This window comes from Oculina patagonica, chromosome 6, assembly GCF_052425735.1.
Source record: "Oculina patagonica isolate OP01 chromosome 6, crgOcupat, whole genome shotgun sequence".
NCBI lineage: Eukaryota > Metazoa > Cnidaria > Anthozoa > Scleractinia > Oculinidae > Oculina > Oculina patagonica.
This window is the reverse complement of record NC_135763.1, coordinates 24,022,795-24,046,613: the sequence shown is the minus strand read 5'-3', so window position 1 is coordinate 24,046,613 and position 23,819 is coordinate 24,022,795. Positions and strand designations below refer to the sequence as shown.

The following is a 23,819-nucleotide window of genomic DNA, read 5'->3' as shown; positions in this document are numbered from 1 at the left end:
CGATATAGAAAGCTCACACGTCGAGTTTACGCGGAGGTAGGTGAATTTGCATTCCCGAAAAATTTGCTTGTTTACGGCTCCAAATTCATGGATGTAGTTAAATTCGTATTTTATCCAAAAGCCCCCACCATACGAGCTAATTTTTGGCATGTAAAACGTAGAATAATTCAGCTTTCTGCTTTAGTTAACTTTTCGTTGAACCGTTGTATTTTTTGGTCTTAATTTACTTCGAAATTTTTTCTCGGCCACCCTGCTCGCTATCACAGCTTAGCGCTTGGTTTTTAATATAATTTCATCTGCTGCTGCCAGAATGAAAGAAATAAATGTTTTAAAAATAAAGTTCAATCTTATCTCTAAGTTTTGAGCTGACTCTTGTCTTGTCTATTATTTCTACAACACCTAAATCTTTCAAGATCTTTTCACTGCAAAATAAACCATCTAAATGCACGGGTCACACAATGCGGTTTTGCCAGAACCTGCACATAGGCAACTAGGCGCGTTAAAATCCTTCTTTTCTAAAGTAAAACAAAGCCTCATAAAAATAATTTGGGATCGATATAACATAAATAGGTTTACAGAGTGATTTTATGACTGTGAAAATTAATTGAGCATTTTTTTTACAGATAATTACGCACAAGCTTTTTAGTAGCCGAGAACTGGGCCAAGGTGGCCGAGAACTGGGCCCACAAATGGAGCTTTTATTTTTATTATTGCTCGGGCAAATTAATTTTTGACCGGTCGATAGCTTTACACCAAAAAGCTGAATAATGTAGCTAGCTCTGGGAGAAATTTCAAGTTCCTGCGGTTCTTCTGAGGTAGGAAATACAAGTTTACGTCAAAAGTGGCCGAGAACTGGGCTCCATACTGTACTTTGCCCCGTAAGCTTTTTTCTCTGTCCTTCCGCCGAAGCAAAAAAACACAACCTGATTACACATTAACCCAAACGTCGACCAAGTGTGCCTGCAACGATTTCCTGTCAAAACTAAAATGAAAACCATTGCGGTATGCGTCACCCGTAGCGGTTTTGTAGCAACCCCAAGCTATCCCCGTCTTTTTGGCCGCGCCAGGAGACTACGCTCTAGGACGACCAAAGGGTAAACTATAAATCGGCCACGCCCGATTAAAAAAGATGCTCGAAGGGGAAAAAGTTGCTCGAAATATGAAAAGTTGCCAAAAAGTTGCCGAGCAACTTGTGGAAAGCCCTAGCCGTAGTTGTTGAAGTCACTAATACTGGCGAGTTCGTTCTGACCCAAATTTTATACATAGGCACGTTCCGAGGATGTGAACACGTCCGATCCAAGTCTTCTCGCAACTAAAAACGCTTATCAACGCCAAGCGGCAAAGAATCCCGGGCCAAGAGTATTGTATTCGCAATCAAGTAGGATAAAAAGTATAACCACCATTTGCTCTCAGTATTTTCACGCAATTAAAGAAAAAACACGCGCAAAACTGTCAACTAAAGAATTTGACACTTGTACGCAAATTATAATACTGCCTCATGAGTAATAGGTCTTTCCGTTTAATGTATCTTATGAAGAAGCGTGACACATGATAGCGTGACATACGACATTGAGTTCTTTGAGACATGCCACGTTGAAACAAAGGCCCCAAGAAAGTGAATCTCAATCCTAGTCTAAAATAAGGTCCTTTATGATGTGATAAAAGCATTTTTTAAAATTGGCTACATCTCAAAATACAACAAGAATAGGAAACAAACTTATTTCCTCCCAATATGAAATATGATCAAGAACAGATACGGGGAACAGACGTCAAGAAAAAAAAATGTCAGGTACTGGATAAAATAAAAACGTCTCAGGCACTCATAACCTATATTTTAAAAGTGTAAAATTTCATATTCTAAAAAAAAGTAAAATAGTGACCTTTCTGATATTGAAAAAGCAAAACAAACAAATTCACACATGCTAATCTCAGAAGTAAATATACAAATTCCGCACTTTCCGGACTAAAGTGTCGTAATAATTTGCATTCGAAAGAGAGGATTTCTCATTTCCATTTCAGCGTCGAAAAGATGTAATTTTTAATGTCTTTCTCAAGTGCGTTTTTGATGTCATTCTGAAGTGCTAAATTAATTATTGCTCCTGCAATTTAGATAAGTAAATCTTTAGACAAGAAAAGCCAGCTATCTATGATTTTTATTGACAAAAAACTGGAATAACAAATTCATGCCAGCGTTACACCTGCTTAGGGTATATATAATTTACATAACTTTTCGCTTGGCTACATGGTTTGTTTATGGTCAAGTCACAACACAACGAACGAGAATTTCAAATGTTAATGCTAGCTGTTGAGCAGAAACGAAAGAAAAATCTCGAAAGGAAAAACAGATTCACAAGCAGCGAAAAAATCGAAAGGTAGCTCTGAACTTGCTTCTTCATGTTGCCTATTTTCGAATTTGTAAAGGTCTATAATGCCAATATTATGCGAGACAAGACCACAGTTTTCTGTTCGAAGACTGCCACCCGTTTTTAACAAGAGGCTTTTCAAGGCACAAGCTGGAATTGTGCTCACGGATAAAATCCTTGACATCTTGCAGCGACCGTCTACTGCTCGGCGATCGGCCAACGAACTACACCTTATAAAGCCTGTTGTTTCGGCGCTGAAAGAAATCCACAAGGGTCTACAATTCATTAAGGAAGCGCTCTGCCATGTAGTCACCTACCAAAGGGTCGAAGCCGATGTGGAGATTTGCAAGAAACAGGGAGAAAGCTGTCTTTCATGTTATTACATTCTAAGCGGATCAGTGGAAGCAAAGTATGCCATAAACAACGGAGTGACAGAAGCGCGCGCGGCAGAAAAGTCAAATGACTGCGAGATAAATTATACGCACGTGGCAGGGGAATATCTTGGGCTTGTATCCGGCGATGGACCCGAGTTCGATTATCCACCGCCAGATAACATACGAACCATGGAAGTCAGTGAATTCTTACAAGTCGATCGCGACCAATTCCACAGCGCAGTCAAGCGAGTTCAGAACTGCTATGTTCAAGAGATTGAAATGTTTATCGAAGAAGTCGCCGCTCTAAAAGCGTTGCCCAAAGAAGAGAAAAACAAATTAGTTTCCCTGATGGCAAGGCAGGTACGGCGATTATTTTATTTCTTTATTTGCTTTATTTGGTAATGAGTGTTTTTATAGCTTGCCTTTCTGTCCAGTTGTGTTGATTTTTGGTTTAGCGAAGATCAATTTTGACTGCAAAAAATCTCATTAGTAGTCAAAATAGAATTTATGTGCGCCAATAGATAACCAAGGGGAGGGATAAAAGTGATGTCAAATAATTATTTATTGACATTTTAATGACCTTCTATTCAATTATTTTTAAACTGATGCATTCATTGCCATCATTGCTTTAAACCCATCAATAAGACAAAACGAGATAGCAATATCAATCTGAATTTGAATATTACCTTTGAAAGCTTGGCTTTTACTTCTTATTTATCCCTAAATTTTTATTGCGGTTTTTAAATGTCTACCTTGAAATTTCGCCTGTACTCGCTACGTCTCATTTATATCAATTCATAATATTGTGGGGATAAATAAGTTGTTGACACTTTGGGAATAAAATAGAACGATTTAGTGTTTATTATTTTGAATCCATATTTGGCTAAATTTGCTCACATTTAGCAATGGTTTGAAAGAAAGAATAGTCACTTATTGGTTGAATTTATTGTTATGTTAATGTTCTTTGTTTTGTAGGAATATCCCGCTGGTAAAGTCATTGTAAACCAGGGAGATCTTCCAGAGCATCTGTTTTTTGTGGCAAAAGGTATTTTCTATTTATGAAGAGCATCGATACAAAAAATAAAAAAAATAATAACTATTTTGCTTCATGTTATCGTGTTCAGCACGTGCAGCAACTTAAATTTACAACTTAAATTTAAGCTTGCAACATCAACAACAGGCACATGCTTATTAGTCTAAACCGCTGGTCATTTAAGCTGCCACCCAATCACAACCTTGTTAGCTTGACATTCTGATGAATTGCAAATAATTCAGGGTAGCCAAATGATCTTGCATTATTCCCCTATGTTTCTTTACACCCACTGATATGTTTAACAGCAGTGATCGAGTAGAATACGTTCGATATCACGCTAAAGAACTGAACATATTATCCTATAATAAGCACAAAAAATATACTTGTAAATTTGTTGGTGTTGGAAGTTTCTGATAACAAACTTTTCCTCTAAGGACTCGCACCAGTCTTATGCCAATATTTTTAACTATTTGCATCTTTCAACTAATAGGAAGATGTCAATATTACAGAAGTATATTTATTGACGAAGTTAACAGAGAAGAACTTGTAAAACTTGGACAGATTGAAAAGGGTAAGTTGATCCTATTCCAATTTCCAACAAAAACAGTAATGTGGAAGACATGTAACAGATTTTTAATCTAATCTTTCAGGTGAGTTCTTTGGCGAATCAACACTTCTCGATTCCAGTCCTTGTTTCTGCAGTGTGGCAAGCATTGGACCTGTCACTTGCTTCCTGGTCAACAAGTATGTATCTCACGTTAAATATTTTACATATATTCCTGTAGATAATTGGTGAGTTTTTTTAACCATGACTTATAATAATCACATGTCTTGGCTGCGTAGTAAACAATTTTTTTTTATTGCCACCGTCTTCACAGCGAAGAACACGTGGAACTTCGACCACAACAATTTGTTTTCAAAAGGAAAAAGAACATTTCAGAAAAAGCCTTTAATGTAACGAAGAGAATTGGAGTACGTTAAGTAAAAAACCAATTTCAACGTTATATAAAATAATAAATAATAAAAACAATCTTTGAAGAGGAAGCGCTCGTCACGTAAATACGTGTTTTTCAGCGAGGTCCTCCAAAGAAATAAAAAAAAAGTATTAAAATCTAAACATAGGAAGTACAAATGTCACAGATCTAAAATATAGAATATACAATAATTGAAACTACTAAAACTACCTACTGTCCTAACCGACCGTTTAAGAGTGGAAATCGTCTTATTTTTTTCGCATCAATACATTTTAAAAATATCAAGTCAGAAAGTGACAAGAAAAAACACCAACTATGTGCCATATATATTCTGTTTCAGTTAACTTATGAAGGTCCAGAAAAATGTTACTTAGATAGGCTTTTCAAGTGTCCATAATGAGACAAATAGTAAGACTATAGCTATACTATGTCAGTGTAAGATTGTGGCTTTTAGTTTTCTGTACGGAATTGATCTGGAATCTTTTAACTTATTGCCACTAATTAAACATTGTGGAACTCCTTCCCCAGAACCTCCTGTATACATAAAGCTCACACATGTAACTGGTTTACTTTAGTCACAAATCTCTGTGACTGTATTCCAGCCGGTCTAATTGTTAACATTTATGAAATTTCCAACTGTAAGTGTTCGTGGCTAAAGAAGAAAGAAAAAGCTTGACCTTACTCCCTTTGCTAATTTGCTGTTGAAACTTAGCAATCATTTGTATATGTAATATTTTTCAGGTGGGCTTTGAAAGCGAATGAACACATCATCCAAATTCTTCGTCAAAACCGTCGCTGTTTCTTCAATGACACTGACATCAAGCATTACATCCGGGACAGTGATGTCTGGCAGAGCTTTAAGCGTTGCACTATCACCGGTCTTTTAGAGATGGCGGGAAAATGTCAAGCGACAGTTGACAAGAGCGAAATGACTCCTGTACTTTCACGAGCCGTGGATTACGGAGATGCTAAAAGGTAATGTCTGGGACTTTATCTTAACAACAAAGTGAAACTGGAGAATGCATGCAGTGTTAACCTAATTATCAAAGTTGAAGCTGAAAACTTGTTCATTAAATGTTTAATCTGATTCGTCTGAAGTTCATTCATTCGCCAGTACACATTGAAGAGTCTAAATTTCTCATAGGTAGATAGAGGCACTGTGACAGTAAAGTGTCTTGCCCAAGAACACAGCATAGTGACCTGGCCAACTCTCGAACCCTAACCGCTCGATCTGGAGTTCAACCGGCTAACCATTAGTCCACCGAGTTGATTGATTGACTTAATTAGGTATTTTTAACATTGTGTTTTTTAATGTTTTTTGGTAACAAAGTTTGAACTTTTTTCAGGGTTTTATTAAAAAAGCCAAATCACGACGATGAAATACCCGGAAAACCGAAAGAAGCCGAGAAACTGTTCGTGCCTCCTCGGTCAAGACGACGGTCATCCGCCATTTTGAACTGTAGTGCTGCTGCGGTTGTCAAAGCAGTTTTATTGCTGAGACGAAATTCCAACAACGACGCCGACAGCAAATTCAGTTTTTCATTTCCCGCGAAAAGGTCTAGTTCATCTCAAAGTAGTGCTGATTTTCCGAAGCCAAGCAGTGCACCGGCAAGAGATTATCGCCGTAAACTTCATGAAAAGGCCAAGTCTCCAACGATTAATCGTAGGCCACAGAGCGTCAGAGGCCAATCTACAAAGAACGCTTCACAACGCTCAAATAGTCGGGTGTCTGTGTTTGCTAATGCAAATGAATCTTCACCTCGTAAAAAGGTGAAAAATCCTAAGAAACTTGATGAATCAAGAATGACGGGCAACGATAAAAGCAAAATCAAACAATCAAACAAGGAGACGAAAAGCAAGAAAATAAAGGCAACGTTCAAGGTACCTCTTACTTCAAAGAGTGCTAAAGAAGCAACAATAAAGATCGAAAGCAGAACGAACAGTCCAAGTTTTCTCCCCTCAGTTGCTGTCGAGAAAAACGTCGTTCAAAAACCTAACATTGTCATCAAGGAAATTATCAACACTGGCATTCCCGGGCGGAGGTTTTCCCCCAAAAGTTATCGCAGGTTCGAGAGAAGTCTATTTGATGTCCTGGATAATCCAACAAAATATGAACATAGCTCATCGGATGAGGAGTCTCCCCCTGCTAAAAGCCCAGTTCTAAATCCATGGAATGTCTCGTTAGCTGCCAGTAAATGGATGTCCAGCGTTCGACAGCGACGGAAGAGCTCGCCTTCTTCAACAGAGGTGAGTGACGAAACTGGCCATCCGCCGATCATCGTCGTCGAGGATTGGGCACCTGGCGCGGCGCTTGGTGAAGAGAAAAGTGAAGAAACGAAGAGCTTTCAGCTGTCAACGAGCAGAAAGACACCAACGAGGAAGATGAGTCGGACCCCCACACCTGTACTCGATGACGTCACAGAGGAGAGCGAAGAAGAGATTCAGAAGTACGAGCACGAGCTCATGCCTTCTCAAAGGTAAAGTGTCGCAGCCAATATATAGTATAGAAGACATCGCTCCCTTGTATCTTTGTTTATCTAGTCGCAATTTCACAACAGGAATAGAACCTCCGTTTCGCATGTTTAAAAAAACTGATAAAGATCAATGCACGCCATTTCACTCCTTAAAAAGCTAAGGGACTCCTCTCGCCTTAGGCTACAGTTCTCTCTGCACCACCGTTGGAACGAAATAAGGCGGCAGTGATCTTTATAAGAGTGTAGAGACAAAAACAGGGCTGTTATTACATAAACAACGGAGGGATGTTATATGTAGCACTATTCAGTAATTTATTTTGTTTCCGAGTGCCCAGCGTGTTGTACTATTCACCTCTAAGTCAATCGTTTTAAAGTTTCTTTTTCTTCTGTTGAGTATGAACTTCATTTGGTATATGCGGACTGCGAAAGCTGATACTTTTTTTCAGGTAATCTGATCGATAAGGACAAAAATGATTAACATTACTGATTTACCTTCTGAAACTATGAATCGTCCTTTGAGTATTTTGAATTCACCATAAATTAATTCGGGTATTTTTAAAATTCACAGTACGTATATTATGTATGATTTGTGTTCTGACATGCGCAGATGGTACACACCCATTCACGAGGCACGTGATGAGTGTAAACAGCAGTTGATCGATTTCAAAAAGGAAGTCGAACATTTGGAGAAACAGCGAAAAGGCTTTAAAAGGCAACAGAAAGGGAAAACAGAGGAAGAAGTGGAAGAAGAGAAGGAACCCCAGGAAGGAGAAGAGAAGAATGTAGAAGACAAAAACACGAAGGACACATCAGGCAAGAACTCGTCTGAAAAGGTGAGTATTAATTGCACTGGGAGGATGATTTCCGTGTTCACCGACAAACCAACAATTCGTAACTGCGGGCAAAAAGAGAGATAAAATGTTTTTTGTGATTGCTATCTGACTAAATAATTTTTATGATGTCAAACATGCTGTACTTGTAGTCGTGAAAGAACCATTTGCTACCAAATTGAAGAGCCTCTGTTGTAGAGTAGTCTAAACAATCTGGAAGTCTGTGGTTCTAGCCATTCCCTCTTACCACTAGCTGAAGTTTTTAAAAAGAAGAACCGAGTTCAACTCTCGACATTGTAATGTATAAAGTGAACGTGTTCAGCCACAAGTTGGATTTTCGAAGAACGATTTGCACAAACTTTGTGAGCTACACATACTTTTGACTCAACCATGGCAAAATCACCACGTCCATAACAGTTATAATGTTGAACACTTCCGAGGCCGTCGTAAACATTGCTATGGCCATTATCATCCATTGTGATGATTTCTATCGTACTAAATAAATCCGCCATGCTCAATTGAACTTGACTAACCCATGCATTTTTTTTTCGACCCAAGGTATATCGACCAACAACAGGGCAAAACCGCTACTTGCGAAAAGTCTCTGTCAGTACTGGCGTCACGAATGCTGCTGGTGGGAGAACTCGAGCCAAGACATTTTCTGAGGTCAGTAATCACTGTATATAGCAATCTTGGTATAATTAAAAAACGAAACAACAAATCTGCCAACCACCCACCGAACAACGTAGATTTTTTGGTTTTTTTATTTATTTCTATTTCAATAGGAAGTCTGTCCTCCATCCATCCATTTATCCACCCATCCACCTACCCACCCACAATAAACCAACCAACCAACCACCCCACCAACCAACCAACCAACCAACCAACCAACCAGCCAACCCACCCACTCCCAGTAAAAATTTGCCCAAATCACAGTTCCAAGTTTACCTTTTCAGGCCTTCGATGAATAAAAACAGCTCAAGGTTTTCATAATATACATGTCTCTGCCTAAAATAAGTCGTTTATTTACTCTAGGTTCCATTGGTACGCAACGGAAGTGGCGAGCAGCTTCGAAGAACCCAGTCCCTGAGTCGTTTCCGCCTTATCAGCGTTTCTGCGCCAAATAAAATGTCGCCATCACTTGAAGACGTGCCCACCTCGATTGAGGACCAAGACAAAGAAGAGAGCGTGACATTGCACGGGGAGATACAGAGAGCTCGGGTGAAGTCAAGCAGAATTGAGAAAAGAACACAGCTACTTAGAAAAAGAATGGAAGAATTAGAGAAAATCACGAAGACTACAAGGCATTATTCATAGAAGTGTGACCTGAATAGATGATTTAACAAATTCCTTTTAATGCTGCAATGGTTTTTTACTATAATGTTTCTTTTCATTTGCTCAATAAGCTTCTGTTTAAAAATTTGACTGATCAGCTTTTCATGGAATCATTGAAGGATGTGACGATTTTCAAATCATAGACATTGACTCCTAGACTTTGCACAAGTCGACCTCACGAGTAAAGCGAGCGAAGCGAGCTTTAGGCCGCGAATTGGCCGCGCGAGTGGGTCATAAATAAGACCAAGGACTTTATTGAAAGTCTAATTGACTCACAAAATCACTTTACACAGTTTTTTCAACTTAACTCATCTTAGAACTGATACTTGAACAAGTAAAATCGATCACTTGAACTATCTCTTGTGGCGTCCAGGACTAGAGAAAGCCAAATAACCTTGAGAGAGTATTGTTTTGTTTAAGGAAAATCGTAAGGAAATTTTGTTTACGTTTTGTAAACTAGTCATCAAAGAAAAGTTATTAAAATTACTGCGGTGAAAAATTTGCCGCGAGGAAAGTAACGTCTAATTTGCTTGCTTTTAACCAAACATCAGACCTCGTAGGACAGGTAAGTAGAGAAGTCTGAGTTGGAAGTCTGAGCGTTGAGTTGGAATTCTGTAGGGAATAAGCCAAGCGGGATTAACTTGGACTCTAAACTACTGACGCAAATCTTCTCTCTTCCCTATTTATCTACAGCAGCGACTAGCTAACTAACTTCAACCTCGAAGGTTCATTTAAATGTATAGCTGAATTTTAGACATGTTTGGGTACAAATTTTTGTGGCCTTGGATAAGTCGAGACAATTCTGAGACCTATTAAAGAAAGCAAATAGAAACAGACCTAAACGAATTACTTACCAATAAAGGAAATTAACGCGAAAGAGGTGCTAAAACTTCTTGAGGAAATTAACGCGACTTACACAAAGAAACGGAACTTTCGAGACAACAGGAACAAATTTATTGTAACACACTGCTAAATCCAAAACACAGACAATGTAGAATTAATTTGTCTTTTGCAAAGGAATCTAGCCACGTCAAGCGTTCTTTTCAGCGTTAACGATACCGGTGAATCTACACTCTGATAAAACAATGCTTAAAAAAATTCAAAAAAAAAAAAAATCAAAACGCAAATAATGTTCGGGAAAAAATATTGTCCCTAAATGTAGGGATTTAGCGAAGGCAGTTCTCCACATCGAGCGTTCTTTACGGCACTAACGATACCAGAGGATCTCCACCCTGATAAAATAATGCTTTTTCCTTTTTCCGTTGCGAGCCATTCGTATAATTCCTTCATTAGCTTAGCATGGCGGGGCTTCAAGGTAGAAAGCTTCAAGTCAACTTCGATTGTTGTAACATCTTTTCCAGGGTTACGCAGCATTTCTTCTGTGATGCAAGACATGAAATATTCACTGAACGCGCGTTTTTCCATCTTTTTAACGGCGCCTTTTGTTGAGAGATCCAGTGGCTGGAGAAGATGGGACATGTTTTTAGGGACCATGACACTGACGATGTTGAGCTCGTGCAGCCTCTTTTCCACAAGCTTCGATGATTGAGCCTTGAATGCATCCCAGATCAGTAGGGTTTTTGCGTTTTCGTTGAGACTGAGCCTTGTCTTGGTTCGTTGTATGTAGGGATGAAAAACTTCATTTATCAAGCGCAGGGTTTCTTTCTCGTTACTCCAATGTTTTTCATTATAGGATAAACAAAATCCTTCTGGGAAGTCTTGAGGCTGGCAAAGACCTGGCCGTTTTTCCTTGGTAAATCATTTGGAATGGCAAGGCAGTTCCGTCCAGTGTTACCGATAAAGTAAGCGTCATGCCTCGTTTATCGCTCGCCTCCTTTCTTCGCCACATGTGGTGAGCTGGTTTCTGCCATTGTTACGTTCTCTGTTGGGACAAACTTTGAGGGCGTCTGGTCGACATTAATTATCAGCTGATCTGGAATGTTGTGTTTCACCACTGCTTCTGCAATTTCATTTAGGAACTGATCTCGTGTTTCCTAGCCATAACGGACGGGTTATTACAAGTTGCGAGGTAGTCGCCATTCTGCGTGTGAAACCCATTCTAGTATACAGGGACTGCACCCAGCCATTGGTGATGCGAAATTCTAGATATTGGCCATATCTTTGCAAAATCGCTCTTGATCAAACCCATGAGAACGCAATGCAAAACATGCCTGTTTATAGTACCGCCAGCAGTTCTTAAGTTGGTAAGAAGTGAACGCAGCTTGAAATCCAGGTCATCTGGTAACAGGAGAGGTCTTCCCCGCTTGGCTCCGATTTTCACATGTTCTGGTAAAATTTGTGTCGTATCTTTCAACTGAGATCGGTATTTAACGAGCCATCCACGCACGGTACTCTCTGCAAGCTTGGGAAACTCTGCTTTAAACCGAGAAACGGCGTTTGTTGTTCCACACTCGTTGGCATATTTCGCAATTTTACATTTGTCTTCCTCGCTGTAGGTGACTCTTTTGCGCTTGTTGTTGATATTTATGGCATTGTCGATTTCCAATGACACACTAGACTGGTCATCAGTCGAAAGTCCAGTTGTGTGAGTTAATGGAAGCTGCAAAGTTGAAGCTGAATTTTGATCTGAAGTTGGGTTTCTCTGGAAATATTGTAATATGGAAGACATTCTCTCACCGTATACGTATTGGTGAGTAGAGCTTTGGACCCAATCGTATGGTAAGTTCTAAATGTCAACTGTTTCACCTTACTGTTAACCGCTGTTGTTTGCAGGCTCACTTTCCCACGCTTGAGGGATATGACATACCTTAATAAAAGGAAATTAACGATCCTGTTAATTAAGGTACATGTATTAGAAAATTAACGCGACTTAAATTTACGCGAATTGGAGGGAAACTTACTCCTGAATAAAGGAAATTAACGCGAGAGAGGAGGTAAATTTTTAAAATGAAGGAAAATAACGCGATTAACACAAGGAAGCGCAGTTTGTGGGGACGACAACAACAAATGTTATTTACCTTATTTTAGGAAATGGACACTGCTTGAAATTAACGCGAATTCCTAAAATTCGCGTTTATTTAAGTCGCGATCATTATTGTAAGCATTAATTTCCGCGACATTATTGTGGAGCGTTAATTTCCGAGACCTTAATTTCACCCCAAATTCTAGAGTACTGTCATTCTTGCTTTTCAGAAGGGCGGTTCTGCACATCCGTTTCTTTGTACTTAACAGCTAAAATATCTTTCCAGACATTGATGGTCGCGTTATTTTTCTGTTATTTCGATAATTTGCTCCCTCAGCTCTTTCACGTTAATTTTCCTTTTTTCGATTGATTTTTCCCTCCAATTTGCGTTAATTTAAGTCGCGACATAAATTTCAAAGACCTTAATTTACACCAGCGTTAATTTCCTTTAGTAAGGTAAACATCTGTGCCTACAAAGGAACCAGAATTTTAGGTAATATAAATGGACAATTAAGGTCGCGGAAATTACCCTTCACTTAATTAATGTCGCGGAAATTAACGCTGACAAAAATTAACGCGACTTAAATTAAGGCGAATTTTTGAAATTTGCGTGAATTTCATGAAGCGTTTTTAAATCCCTACCATAAGGTAAATTTAATCGCGTTGTTGAAGGGGAAATCTCTCAAAATGGTGGAAGCAACATCGTCACTTCGTTTCACAACTGGATTACGAGGTTTTCATCTGTATTCAACGACAAAAGGCTGGAAACCATACCTCAAACAAAAGATTACGTTCAAAAGAGAGCACAACAATATTCACGATCGTTTTGCTGTATCAGGACTGGTAACCTTACAGGGAACTTTGGCTCCTGTAGTTGTTGGTCACCTACCGAGGGAATTGAGCCGTCATGTTTGGTACGCTTTGGAAAAAGGCGCTAGATTTACCGGAGAAGTTATTTCAGTGAAGGTGAAGAGATCTCCACTAGTTCAAGGAGGCCTTGAAGTACCTGTTACCGTATTTGTCCAGTGGCGTGATGCAAGGAGTCTGGCAATTTTGAAAGAGAGAACAGAGGAGGTCTCATATTCCATCGAGAACGATTACGTTGACGACTCAAAATCCATCTTAGCCGAAATCCAAGAAGCAGATAAATATTTTTTTGACAGCGACAGCGACAGCGACCAAGAAGCAGAAATATTGTAAACGATTTATCTTTTAATGTGAAAGTTGCGCGCAAGATAAAAAGCTATTGTTTCATAGTTGTCAAGAAATGTTATTTGGAGTGTATGAAAAATTGGGGGCCAGAAATAATGGAAATTAAAGGTCGAGGAAATTAACGCTCCACTAAATAATGTTACGGAAATGTGAGCCTCACAAGGTCGCAGAAATTAACGCCGCTAAAAATAAACGCGACTTTCCGTAAATTAACGCGAATTTTTAATTTCTTGGAGCGTTCATTTCCTAATATATAGATGAAAGCAAGCCTAAAAGCGGAGCTCCCCATTTATTTAAATTCCACTGGAGTTTACCTAGGAAAATTAAGCGTCATCTTAATTAAGGAATTTTAAATTGACGTAACTTTGATGAGCGCGAATTGGAGGGAAACTTACTCTTGAATAAAGGATATTAACGCGAAAGAGGAGGTTAATTTTTAAAATAAAGACAGAGACAATTTTCATTTTCAACACTGAAATCTTTTCTGGACCAAAATCGTAAGTCATATGCGCCAAATATCGAGCTGTTCTTCTAAAAGCAGGCATGAACTGTAAATAACGAAAACATTATACTCGTTACATTTTACATTATAAAAGATCGAAATACAGTTTGCCTAAAAGGGAAACACAACCATGTCTCCGTAAGATGCAGAATTTAAATTTGCGGAAATTAACTCTTCACTGAATTAATGTTGCGGAAATTAACGCCGACAAAAATTAACGCGTATTTGGGCGCGTTCGTTTGGGATCAATCCGGAATAAAAATAATTGGAACAAGAACATTGAGAAGCTTGAGAAGCTTAAAATCGGGCGCTTTGCCTTGAAAGGCAGGGTTCAGTACAGCAGAAACCACGAAGCAGTTACTTAAGTAGCAATCAGTCCGACTGTGTTTGTGTAAGTCACAGGGCTTGCATGAGCTGTATTAGTGTGCATAATATAATATCTAGAACGTTGTCGAGATTGCATTATTACTTAATGACATGATGGTTTCAATTTATAAATGTATCTCACACAATACAAATAAACGATTGAAGTAGACGACTAGACAATGTAAAGTTTTAAGACTTAGCAAAGTGCAGTGTATTGGTAATACTGTAAGGTGCGGTTTCACCTGAAGGTCGTGTGCTTTTCGGTATTTTCCAGGCATTGCATTGCAGTACTACAACTGTTTACCGGGGAACGACTATTGTCAAGAAAATGATCACAACTTGTTGATGAATGATTGAACATTTGTTTCATACCATTACTGTAATAGCAATTGATGAAGGCTTTTAGTCCTGAACCAAAGTATAAGGACTGGGAAATACTGAAACCCATTATCAGCCACCTTAAACGGAAATATCTTGTTGGTGTTTCAAGGAATCCAAGGAAACTTCACTCATCCCATGTATCTATGCATTGCGGTATTTTGTAATTTTTTGAGTGATTTTTGGGGATGTTTGGCAGGTGATAATTTTTTTTAAAAGAATTAGTAAAATTTAGACAACTAAGAAATATTGAAAATTTAATGTGAATTTAACATTGGAATTTGAAGTTAGAAATTGGCAGACGGACACCAAACAGTCCCGTGACATCCTGGAGTGTTTTTGCATGGGGGTCAACTGTGTGATGATGTTTCCATTTTTTTCTTCAATCCCCACTGATAAAGAACTGTTGTTGGTGTTATGTTGGTGTTATCACATGTCAAGCCTTTAACAAGGTATGAAAGAACACAAGGATTTAAATTATTCTGGTGCTCAATTTTTGCGTAACTAAAATTAATGTTACTCAAATTCCTGATGGATTCTGTCTTAAACTGTTACGAGCTTAGTATTTCCAAATTATTGCATGTCAATGTAAGGCAAGACAAGACATGCCTTGGTTCTTATGTAATTCTCTTAAAAACACATAAGATATTGACTATAATTTTGTCTGTGCTATGGCAATTCACAGTGGGGTGGTCTTGATGTGTCTTTAACTTGTAGACTGGACTGGACTAGTAAAACGCGGACTAGTAAAACGCCTCTAGACACTTCGAATTCCTTGGCCACAATCATCTTACGGCTCTCTTCAATACATAATGTCTCAAAAAAACAGTAACCTCAGAAAGAAGTCAGAAGCAAATAAGGTCGAAAGACCGAATTTGAACATATAACGGCAAATGTTCTAATGTCACGAACGTAGGAGTCGTGTAGGCCCGTCACCTTTATTTACCACATACTGCCCCCAAATTAAAACAGTACCCTCAGAAAGAAGTCAGAAGCAAATAAGGTCGAAAGACCGAATTTAAACATTTAACGGCAAATATTCTAATGTCACGAACGTAGGAGTCGTGTAGGCCCGAGTAGTAATGTACTACACTCTGAGGCAAAAAATTTTTTGCCTTAGAGATTTAGTACATAACTACTATCAGCACTGGATTCCAAAAACTGAAGCCAAATCTGAAACCAAAACTGAGGCCAAATCTGAAAAACTAAATCTGAAAAACTAAATCTGAAGCCAAAGTGAAAAACCTAAACTGAAATCAAATCTCAGAATCAACCCTAGGTCAACCCAAGGTCAAAAAATGGAAACCAAACCTTGAAGCCAAATCTATAAACTAAACCTTGATTAAATGATAAAAATAATCTTTGATTATTTTTGACAATATTTAAAAAAACTTCTTATACTCTTTTTTAAAAATCTTGCATCTTAGTGCGTTTAATTATTTCTTTTATCAAGTTGGATTCTAGTGCGTTTAAAATGAACGTCTTATATTACATTTTCAATATAATATTTTTGTATTTTTATCAGATTTTTGAACATGTTTTTATGTAGGATCATATTTGATATAATACCGAGATCAGTACAAATGTTAACTAATCTATTTGATTGTTCCTTTTCACTTAATTGTAAGAAAAGTGTATTGTCTTTAATGCAATGTTTTTCTATGATATTCATCATCTCAACGAATTTTTCTTTGATGTAATTTGATGTCATTATAATATTTATTATACATTATTTTTTATATCTCTTTTATAGTGCGTTTAAAACAAACCTCGTTGACATAATGAAAATCAAAACCTAAGACCATAACCTAGGATAAACATATGAGTTTGTCTTTAATATCCATAAGAATATGTTTCAATACATCTTTCCGATATGTATTTTATTGCGCGTTTGTCATATCCAAAGCTGTATACCTTTTCCTCATATTTGTTAACAATTTGTTTACTCTGTCTTGTTATCTTATTTTCATTTACTAATGTGAGTTCTTTGATATCGCCCTTAACCATCTTAATCATATTAGTGTGATTTAGTATCTTGGAATTTTCGTGATTTAATTTGAAACCTTTAATAACGCACTTTTGCTTATTATCGCCATATATGAAACTGTAGTTTTTAGGGCCACCGCTTACGAAGGTACCTTTTATAACATCACCATCTAACTCATCTGTTAAATCGCCTAGCATATCGCCTGTTTCTATTGTCTTACCATTCTGGGATTCAATATACACAATACTATCGGTATCAAAATATAACACCTGTTTATCTAAATAGTCAAGTTTTTCATACAACATTAACCGTGCACTGCTGGTCGTGAAACATGCAATGTATATATTCGTATTATAGCTGTTATCAACAAACTGATCTTTGTAAGTGTAGCTCATTTGCACCATTTCTTCATTTATGAAATTCATGTTTAAATTATCTATTGTGTCATCTAGAACTACTTGGTAAAATTCATTTATATCAGTTACGTATTTACATTGATTCATGTTATTTCGTTGTCCAAATTTACCCCAAAGTGAGTTCAAGCACATTTTTGCAATAGCTCGTAGACCTGAATTTTCATGTAATTCACCTAATTCAATGTCTAATTTATTTTTGACTTTATTTCTGAACATCATTTCTTCTTTGTCATTTTTAAAATTATATTTTGTTGATTCGAGTTTTAACTTCAGGAATTTTTTTATATAACCTTTGAATAGATCATCGGATGACTTCTCAAAATGCCAAACCTCATATATTTTTATAATTTTATAGCCTTTTTCAATGGCCTTATTGACCTCATTTGTTGTCCATGTGCCTACAAATGCTCGTTCATTTTCACTATGTTGGCATCTTTTTTGTTGTTTTGATTTAGCACATGATATACACAGAGGGAACATTAGCTTTTCAGCCTTTTCACATTTGATTCTCTGAGGTAAAACAGGATGGTATAATTTTCTTGGGGGTAAAATTTTGCATTTTATGAATCCATACCATTTCTTATCGTATTTTTCTGGCGATATAATTTTTTCAGGATGCCCTATGGGATATTTTTTGTAGAACTGAACTGATGGATACAGGGAACAAAAATCAACATATTTACCACATTCACCTTCTTTGAATTTATACAGCAGTTTTACAGCATTTGTTCGTCCACCATAGAAAGCATCTCTCGGGTTTAGTTGGGCAATCACTTCTCTATTCCAATCATTTTTATAATATTTTTGGAAACATTTATCATTTTTTAATTTACATTCCCACATTTCAATAAGATTGTAACCAGCAGATGTTATTTTGTTATTTTTAGCTTGTGTTTTATTATACAAAGTGCCCATATCGCATTGATTCTTATTATTGATAACATCAGGTTTGTAACAATCTGGACAACCATGCCAGAAACAACCTTGAAATTCATAAACAGTATTTGTTTCCTTACAAAAACCATCAACTTTTAATTTGTTATTGATGAGTTTTTCACCTCCTGCCAAAGCATGCTGGATCTTAATATTATTTTTCTTGCTTATGTAATCAAGCCATGCAATACTGACTGCACTATGGTTTTCTGTTTGAACAACATTATCAACCACAGCTATAGTATCTTTTGGCATATAATTACCTCTGTAAATAGCCATGCACACCCCAGCAATTGTGATGTATTTTAGTGGATCGATATTTTCTTGGATCATGAAATCTTGTCTGAATTTTAACATACACCTTCTTAATATATCAACATCTGACCTACAGTATTCAATTATTTCTTTTTTGAAATCGAAAACATAATTTTCCTTTACACGTTCATCATACCATTGTAAAAATTTTTGTCTATCGTGGGTTTTCATTTGATTATACCCATAATGCTTTTTAGAAGGTATTTCTCCTATATAGTTTTGATTACAAATTTTGTTGAAATAATGTGGGAAATATCCTTTTTTCAGCTCATCTAAGCCAAACGTTTTTGGAAACGATGATAAGGGTTGTTGAATAAAATTTAAACTGTCGATTATTTTGATTCTTAATTGTGAAATTTCCATCATCATAATTTTTGCACCATTGTAAATACAGTAAGGTTTAAAACCATTATCAATACACCATTTAAGAATAAAATGGGAGTCGTACCCTTTGGAATTGTGAGCCAGAAGTGTGTATCCTTTATATTTTTCATTAAGAATACCACTACAAAAACTATTAATATCATTGAAGATTGATTCATTACCATTGAAATCATGGCCGATAGCTAAATTAACTTCATGTGTTCCAGTGTTTTGTGTACATTCGAAATCGAAAAATAAATATTTTTCATTATACGTTCTACATGAGTAGCAATAATCTTTTCGTTTTATGTTTTTATTTAATCTGCAAGGATTTTTGTTATCTTTGATGCAATTTCCACCCTTACACTTGATCTTTTTCATGAAACATTTATGTTTGCTTTCACAATAGCTATTACAATTATTACACATTTTGTAACCACATTTATGTATTTTAATATATGGTCTTAGGATGATTTGATTGCATTTTAAACATTTTGCTACACTGATACACACTGAATCATCATCATCTTTTTTCGATCGATTTCTTGTATGGTTTTTAAAGCAACTTTTACCATGAAAAACACGATTGCAGTGTTTACAGGTAACGTCTTTACCATTGCATTTATTACCGTCTGGGAAATATTTAAAGCAAGAAAGGCATTTTTGGGGGCATTTATGTTTATCACGTCTTGTATAAGCTTTTTTGCAACTATGACAGTAATATGCTACATTTAGAAAAGCTGTCATTGATTTTATGACATCAAAATGATTCCGTGTTTTGTATAAATAAATTTTGTTAATTTTACCATTATTAGCTGTATATATGATTTCATTAAACTGCTCAGAATCGATAATGTTAATCTCAATATCTAAATGTGATGCAAAGCTATTTACATCTTCTAAAGAATTTCCATAATCGTTAATTTCAACATTAGCATTATTATGAAGTTCTTTGGCTTGAATTTCTTGTAGTTTTCTGCTTTTATTGAACCCATCTTTCAACTGAGTTGTGGTGTAATTCTCAGGGTGTAAATTAGCATAAGCTGTTACAATGGCCCTAGCAAGGCATATTGAGTCGGTGTTTTTTATGGTGATAATACATTGCTTTCTATTCACTGTTTGTATTGATAAATATAATCTTCCTTTACCACTGGGTATTTTGACAGATTGAATAATTATTATGCAATTTTCTAAATCTATCTCTTTATATTCTAAAGTATTGATTATGTCTGAGAGTTGATTTAACTTGAAATCAGAAATTTTTATCATTTTTGTTGATATAGGATTATTTAATTCATCATTTAAAATTACCAATCTGAGTCTGTCATTACCTTTTAACTGTCTTTTCTTTATTGCCATTTTAACCATTTTTTCAAAAACACTAAAAATTTCATTTTTATTGCTTATAGCATTTTTACGTACATTTATTTTGAACTCATTAGTGTAAGCATTGAATTTTTTATTTTCGGTATTTCCAATTTCAGTTATTTTAAATAGAGGCTGGTCATTGGATGTTGTATCATAAATGCTGTCATCGAAATTAAATTCATTTGTGAGTTTAGTTCTTGAAATTGGATTTTGACTGCTAATCAGCTTCTTGTGTTGTTGTTTAATTTTGTTCATCATCTGTTTAAAGTGAGCTTCTCTAATTGAATTTTCCATTTGACTGAGTTGTGCATCACGTATTATACTGTCGTTTTTGTCCCGTATAGCCTTATCCAAAGTCTTATCGTTTCGATATTTATGTACTTTGTTAATCACTGCTTGTCTGGTACTCTTTTTCACCAAATCCATCCATGAAAAACCCATTTTTTTAGCATCAGCTAGGTAATCATTGGATAATTGTTTGATAAAGCTTATTGTTTTAGTTTTTGGTTTGGGTTTGGGTTTGTTTGTTGGTTTCTTTATTGGTTGAACTATTGGTTTGTTTTGGGGTTTTGGTTTGGTTACGAGTTTGGGTTCAGCCTTTGTGATGCTATCAATCAACACTAAATTACCAATACTGTTATTATTTTTGTCACCATTTTCATTTACAACGACTTTATCATCAGGAATTTCGTTATAAAATGTTCTAAATATAAAGTCTTTCACTAATATCTTTTTCTTGAGATTATAAGGGTTATCATAGTCTTTTTCTGCGATATATATATAAGGATATTCATCTTTATCAATACCCGGTTTAACTACTTTCATTTTTGGAATATTGAGTATATCTCCATCCGAAGTAGCACCAAGAGTGTTATCAACACTATTTATAAAAAATTGTTTATTGTTATGATTAATGGTATTTTGGTCCATATTATAATTAGAGATATTATTTTTAATAGCGTTTTTAGATGTGAGTACTGATGAGATCACATCTTGAGTTTTTAGCGGGTTTTTAAAATTTTTTTTTTCCATTTTTTATACTATATGAAATTATTATTTCTTTAAGTGTCTTATAGTAAAATTATTTTTTTTTATTTTTTTAATTTCATGTTTTTGAATAACTAGATATATTTATATATTTAGTCATTGTTAAAGTGCATGAAAGTGTTTTATTGTGTATTGTTATTATCAATTATTTCAAATCTATCATCATCTTCTATTGCTTTGATAACAGCATTTTTGATATGTTTTTTTGACTTCAAATGTGTCCATTTAGCTGCTAATGAACTATTATAATTACATATATCACAAGTCCATTGCTTATTTAACATATACTTAGTCTTTGAATTTTTGATAGCGTTTATTCTATCAGCGTCGTTATCATACTTTAAATTTCTTCCCATTTTCTCTTATTATACTATAAATGATATTTCTTTATATCTTTACTATAAATATATTGTGCGTTTAAAAATAACCAGTAATAAAATATTATTGGTTGTTCAAAACAACGATGGCAGTATAATGACTGCGTAACGACTTTTTAGTCTTATACAATATAAGTTACATAAACTTGTCTTTATATCACGCATGAAAAACGTATAAACAGATAATTATTTTCTTTATAATATATAATAATGGATTTGCTAAATGAAATTACAATTCCAAATGAAATTCAAACTCATATTGATAGTCAAGATGAAAAACCAAAAAGAATTACAACCGATTATCTAAAATCACCTGAAATGACTTTTATTGAAGAAGGTGAACAGATAATGTTAGATGGAGTTAAAATATTTCTACATCCGTTATTTCCGGAATTCGGTTGTACTTATAGCGGTGGAGTTGTTGATATCGAATCTGGAAAAGAGGCTGAAACTATTTTTATTAATGATGTTAAAAATGTAATTTTAAAACTTCAAGATTCAATTGTATATTACATACTGACAAAATTTATTTTTGAATCTTTTTATAATTCATATATCAATATTGAAAGACATTTTGGTATAATATTACCAAATCCTGAATTTAAAAATTATGGTTTTAATGTTAATAATTCTAAAATCGTTGATATCAAATCTAAAAAAGAGGTTGAAACTATTGATATTGATGGTATTAAATGCGTATTTTTAAAGTATGATGATTGGTATATTTATAAAGTTTATTTATGTTTTGTTGTTCAATGTTTTGATGATAGATTTTATGTATTGTAATGATCTTTTCCATGTTTTTAAAGTGTATACCTGAATACCAGAAACGACGACGGGGAAGGCCTCGTAAGGATCAACAAAATACATAATTATTCAGTTTACGGTTTTAGCCATAAGTTATAAATGATTAATGAGTACAATGTTTTTAATGACGTGATTTCTATTGACCAATCATATTTCAACAAATTTTACTCAAAAAGTTTACTCAAAAGTTTACACAAAAGTTTACTCAAAAGTTTACTCAAAAGTTTACTCAAAAAGTTTATTCTGAAATTTACTGCCAAAACAGCTGTTCCGTGAAGTTATGTGTGTTATATATATAATGCTTTGTAATTCTGAAATCCACTATGATTTAAAAATTTTAAAAGAACCTATATGCCCTTTCTGTGATCAACTATTGATAAAAGGTATCAAGGATGCTGAGCAATGCTGTAGTAAGCAGGATATGTCAAATCAAAACGGTATAAATGTTTGTATTAATTGCGGTTTGGTTCATGGTTCTATTTATTACAATGAGTATTTTGATTTTTATGAAAATATGCATAGAATACGGCGAGAATCGGTATATCATCGTAAATACCACATTGAGAATGTTTTAAACGATTTATGTATTAAAAATGGAGTTCAATTGTCTCATAATCAGCGCGATAAGATTTACAAAGTGTTTCATGAGATCGATACTATTCTTCCATCTATAAATAAAAGAAGAAAGAGGATGATCTCAACGAAATATATTATAAGACAGCTGTTTAAAATGCTCGATATCCCATACAATTTTATCTGTATTACTAAATCGAGAAAAACGCTTGAATTTTATAATCGATATTGGGCAAATATTTTAGCATTAAAATCGTCCCAGATCGCACGGATTATTCAGTAAATTTATCATCATATTTGAGTAGATACCGATCGATTATTGGACCGGTATCGCATATGTAGTCGTCAGTAGTTTTCATCATTAAAAAGATATTGGATAGTTCATATTCCCCCGTTCTTAACATGAATTTTATTGTATTAAGCAAATGCTGATAGCTTTGATAAGCAAAAATTCCATTTTGAATTTTTAAATCGAGATTCTGATGCTGAAGCCAGCCTTGTATCAATAAAGCTCCCGTGCTGATTGCAATCAGGCTGATACCACCAGTTGAAATTGAAGATACTATGCCTCCTGAAGCGAATAAAATAGCCAGCGAATTGCCTATTAATTTCAGCCTTCTAAAGCTTTTTGTAGCTTTTTTATAACACCAACACTTCTTATGGTATACTCTGTAGTATTCTTTTAATTCTTGAATTTGCGCTTGATTTAACTTGTCACTAATATGGTTCCATTTGAATATATTTTTGCGTTGTTTTGTCATATATTATTGATTAGACAATGTTTTCTTTCTATTTTTAAATCTGTTGTATAATTTTCTGATATTTTTAATCAACCGTTCAATAGTTTTCAGTATCTCATGTATTAAATT

General features: G+C 35.4%; 2 protein-coding genes across 3 annotated transcripts; one reads left to right on the top strand and one right to left on the bottom strand.

Annotated features, from left to right (window-relative positions):
* The first annotated feature begins 2,114 nt into the window (after positions 1-2,114).
* LOC144655975 (uncharacterized) lies at positions 2,115-9,897 on the top strand. Of its 2 annotated transcripts, none has more exons than XM_078516176.1 (9): positions 2,115-3,097; positions 3,713-3,782; positions 4,261-4,341; positions 4,421-4,514; positions 5,486-5,719; positions 6,091-7,221; positions 7,787-8,051; positions 8,607-8,714; positions 9,084-9,897. In XM_078516176.1, exons 1-9 carry the CDS (start codon positions 2,429-2,431, stop codon positions 9,363-9,365), a joined length of 2,934 nt encoding a protein of 977 aa, XP_078372302.1. In that variant the 5' UTR covers positions 2,115-2,428; the 3' UTR covers positions 9,366-9,897. The 2 variants fall into 2 exon arrangements, with proteins under 2 accessions (XP_078372302.1, XP_078372303.1); XM_078516177.1 differs by having other exon boundaries at positions 2,118-3,097; positions 7,826-8,051.
* A 7,890-nt stretch (positions 9,898-17,787) lies between these two features.
* LOC144657958 (uncharacterized) lies at positions 17,788-21,076 on the bottom strand. Its single transcript, XM_078518291.1, has 3 exons — positions 20,776-21,076; positions 19,292-20,007; positions 17,788-17,814 (listed from the first exon to the last, which is right to left on the bottom strand). Exons 1-3 carry the CDS (start codon positions 21,074-21,076, stop codon positions 17,788-17,790), a joined length of 1,044 nt encoding a protein of 347 aa, XP_078374417.1.
* Between the last annotated feature and the right edge of the window lie 2,743 nt (positions 21,077-23,819).

Excerpts from the sequence above, each read along its gene's own strand:
- LOC144657958 (XM_078518291.1), bottom strand. The coding sequence starts at position 21,076 with ATGGACCAAAATACCATTAATCATAACAATAAACAATTTTTTATAAAT. Across the intron at positions 20,008-20,775 it reads CAAAAATAATAACAGTATTG|ACATAATCAATACTTTAGAA; the intron begins GTAATTTAGTGT and ends ATCAACTCTCAG. Across the intron at positions 17,815-19,291 it reads AAAAAGATGATGATGATTCA|TTCAGTTCTACAAAAAATAT; the intron begins GTGTGTATCAGT and ends TGTATCCATCAG.
- LOC144655975 (XM_078516176.1), top strand. The coding sequence starts at position 2,429 with ATGCCAATATTATGCGAGACAAGACCACAGTTTTCTGTTCGAAGACTG. Across the intron at positions 4,342-4,420 it reads ACTTGGACAGATTGAAAAGG|GTGAGTTCTTTGGCGAATCA; the intron begins GTAAGTTGATCC and ends CTAATCTTTCAG. Across the intron at positions 7,222-7,786 it reads GAGCTCATGCCTTCTCAAAG|TACGTATATTATGTATGATT; the intron begins GTAAAGTGTCGC and ends TAAAATTCACAG.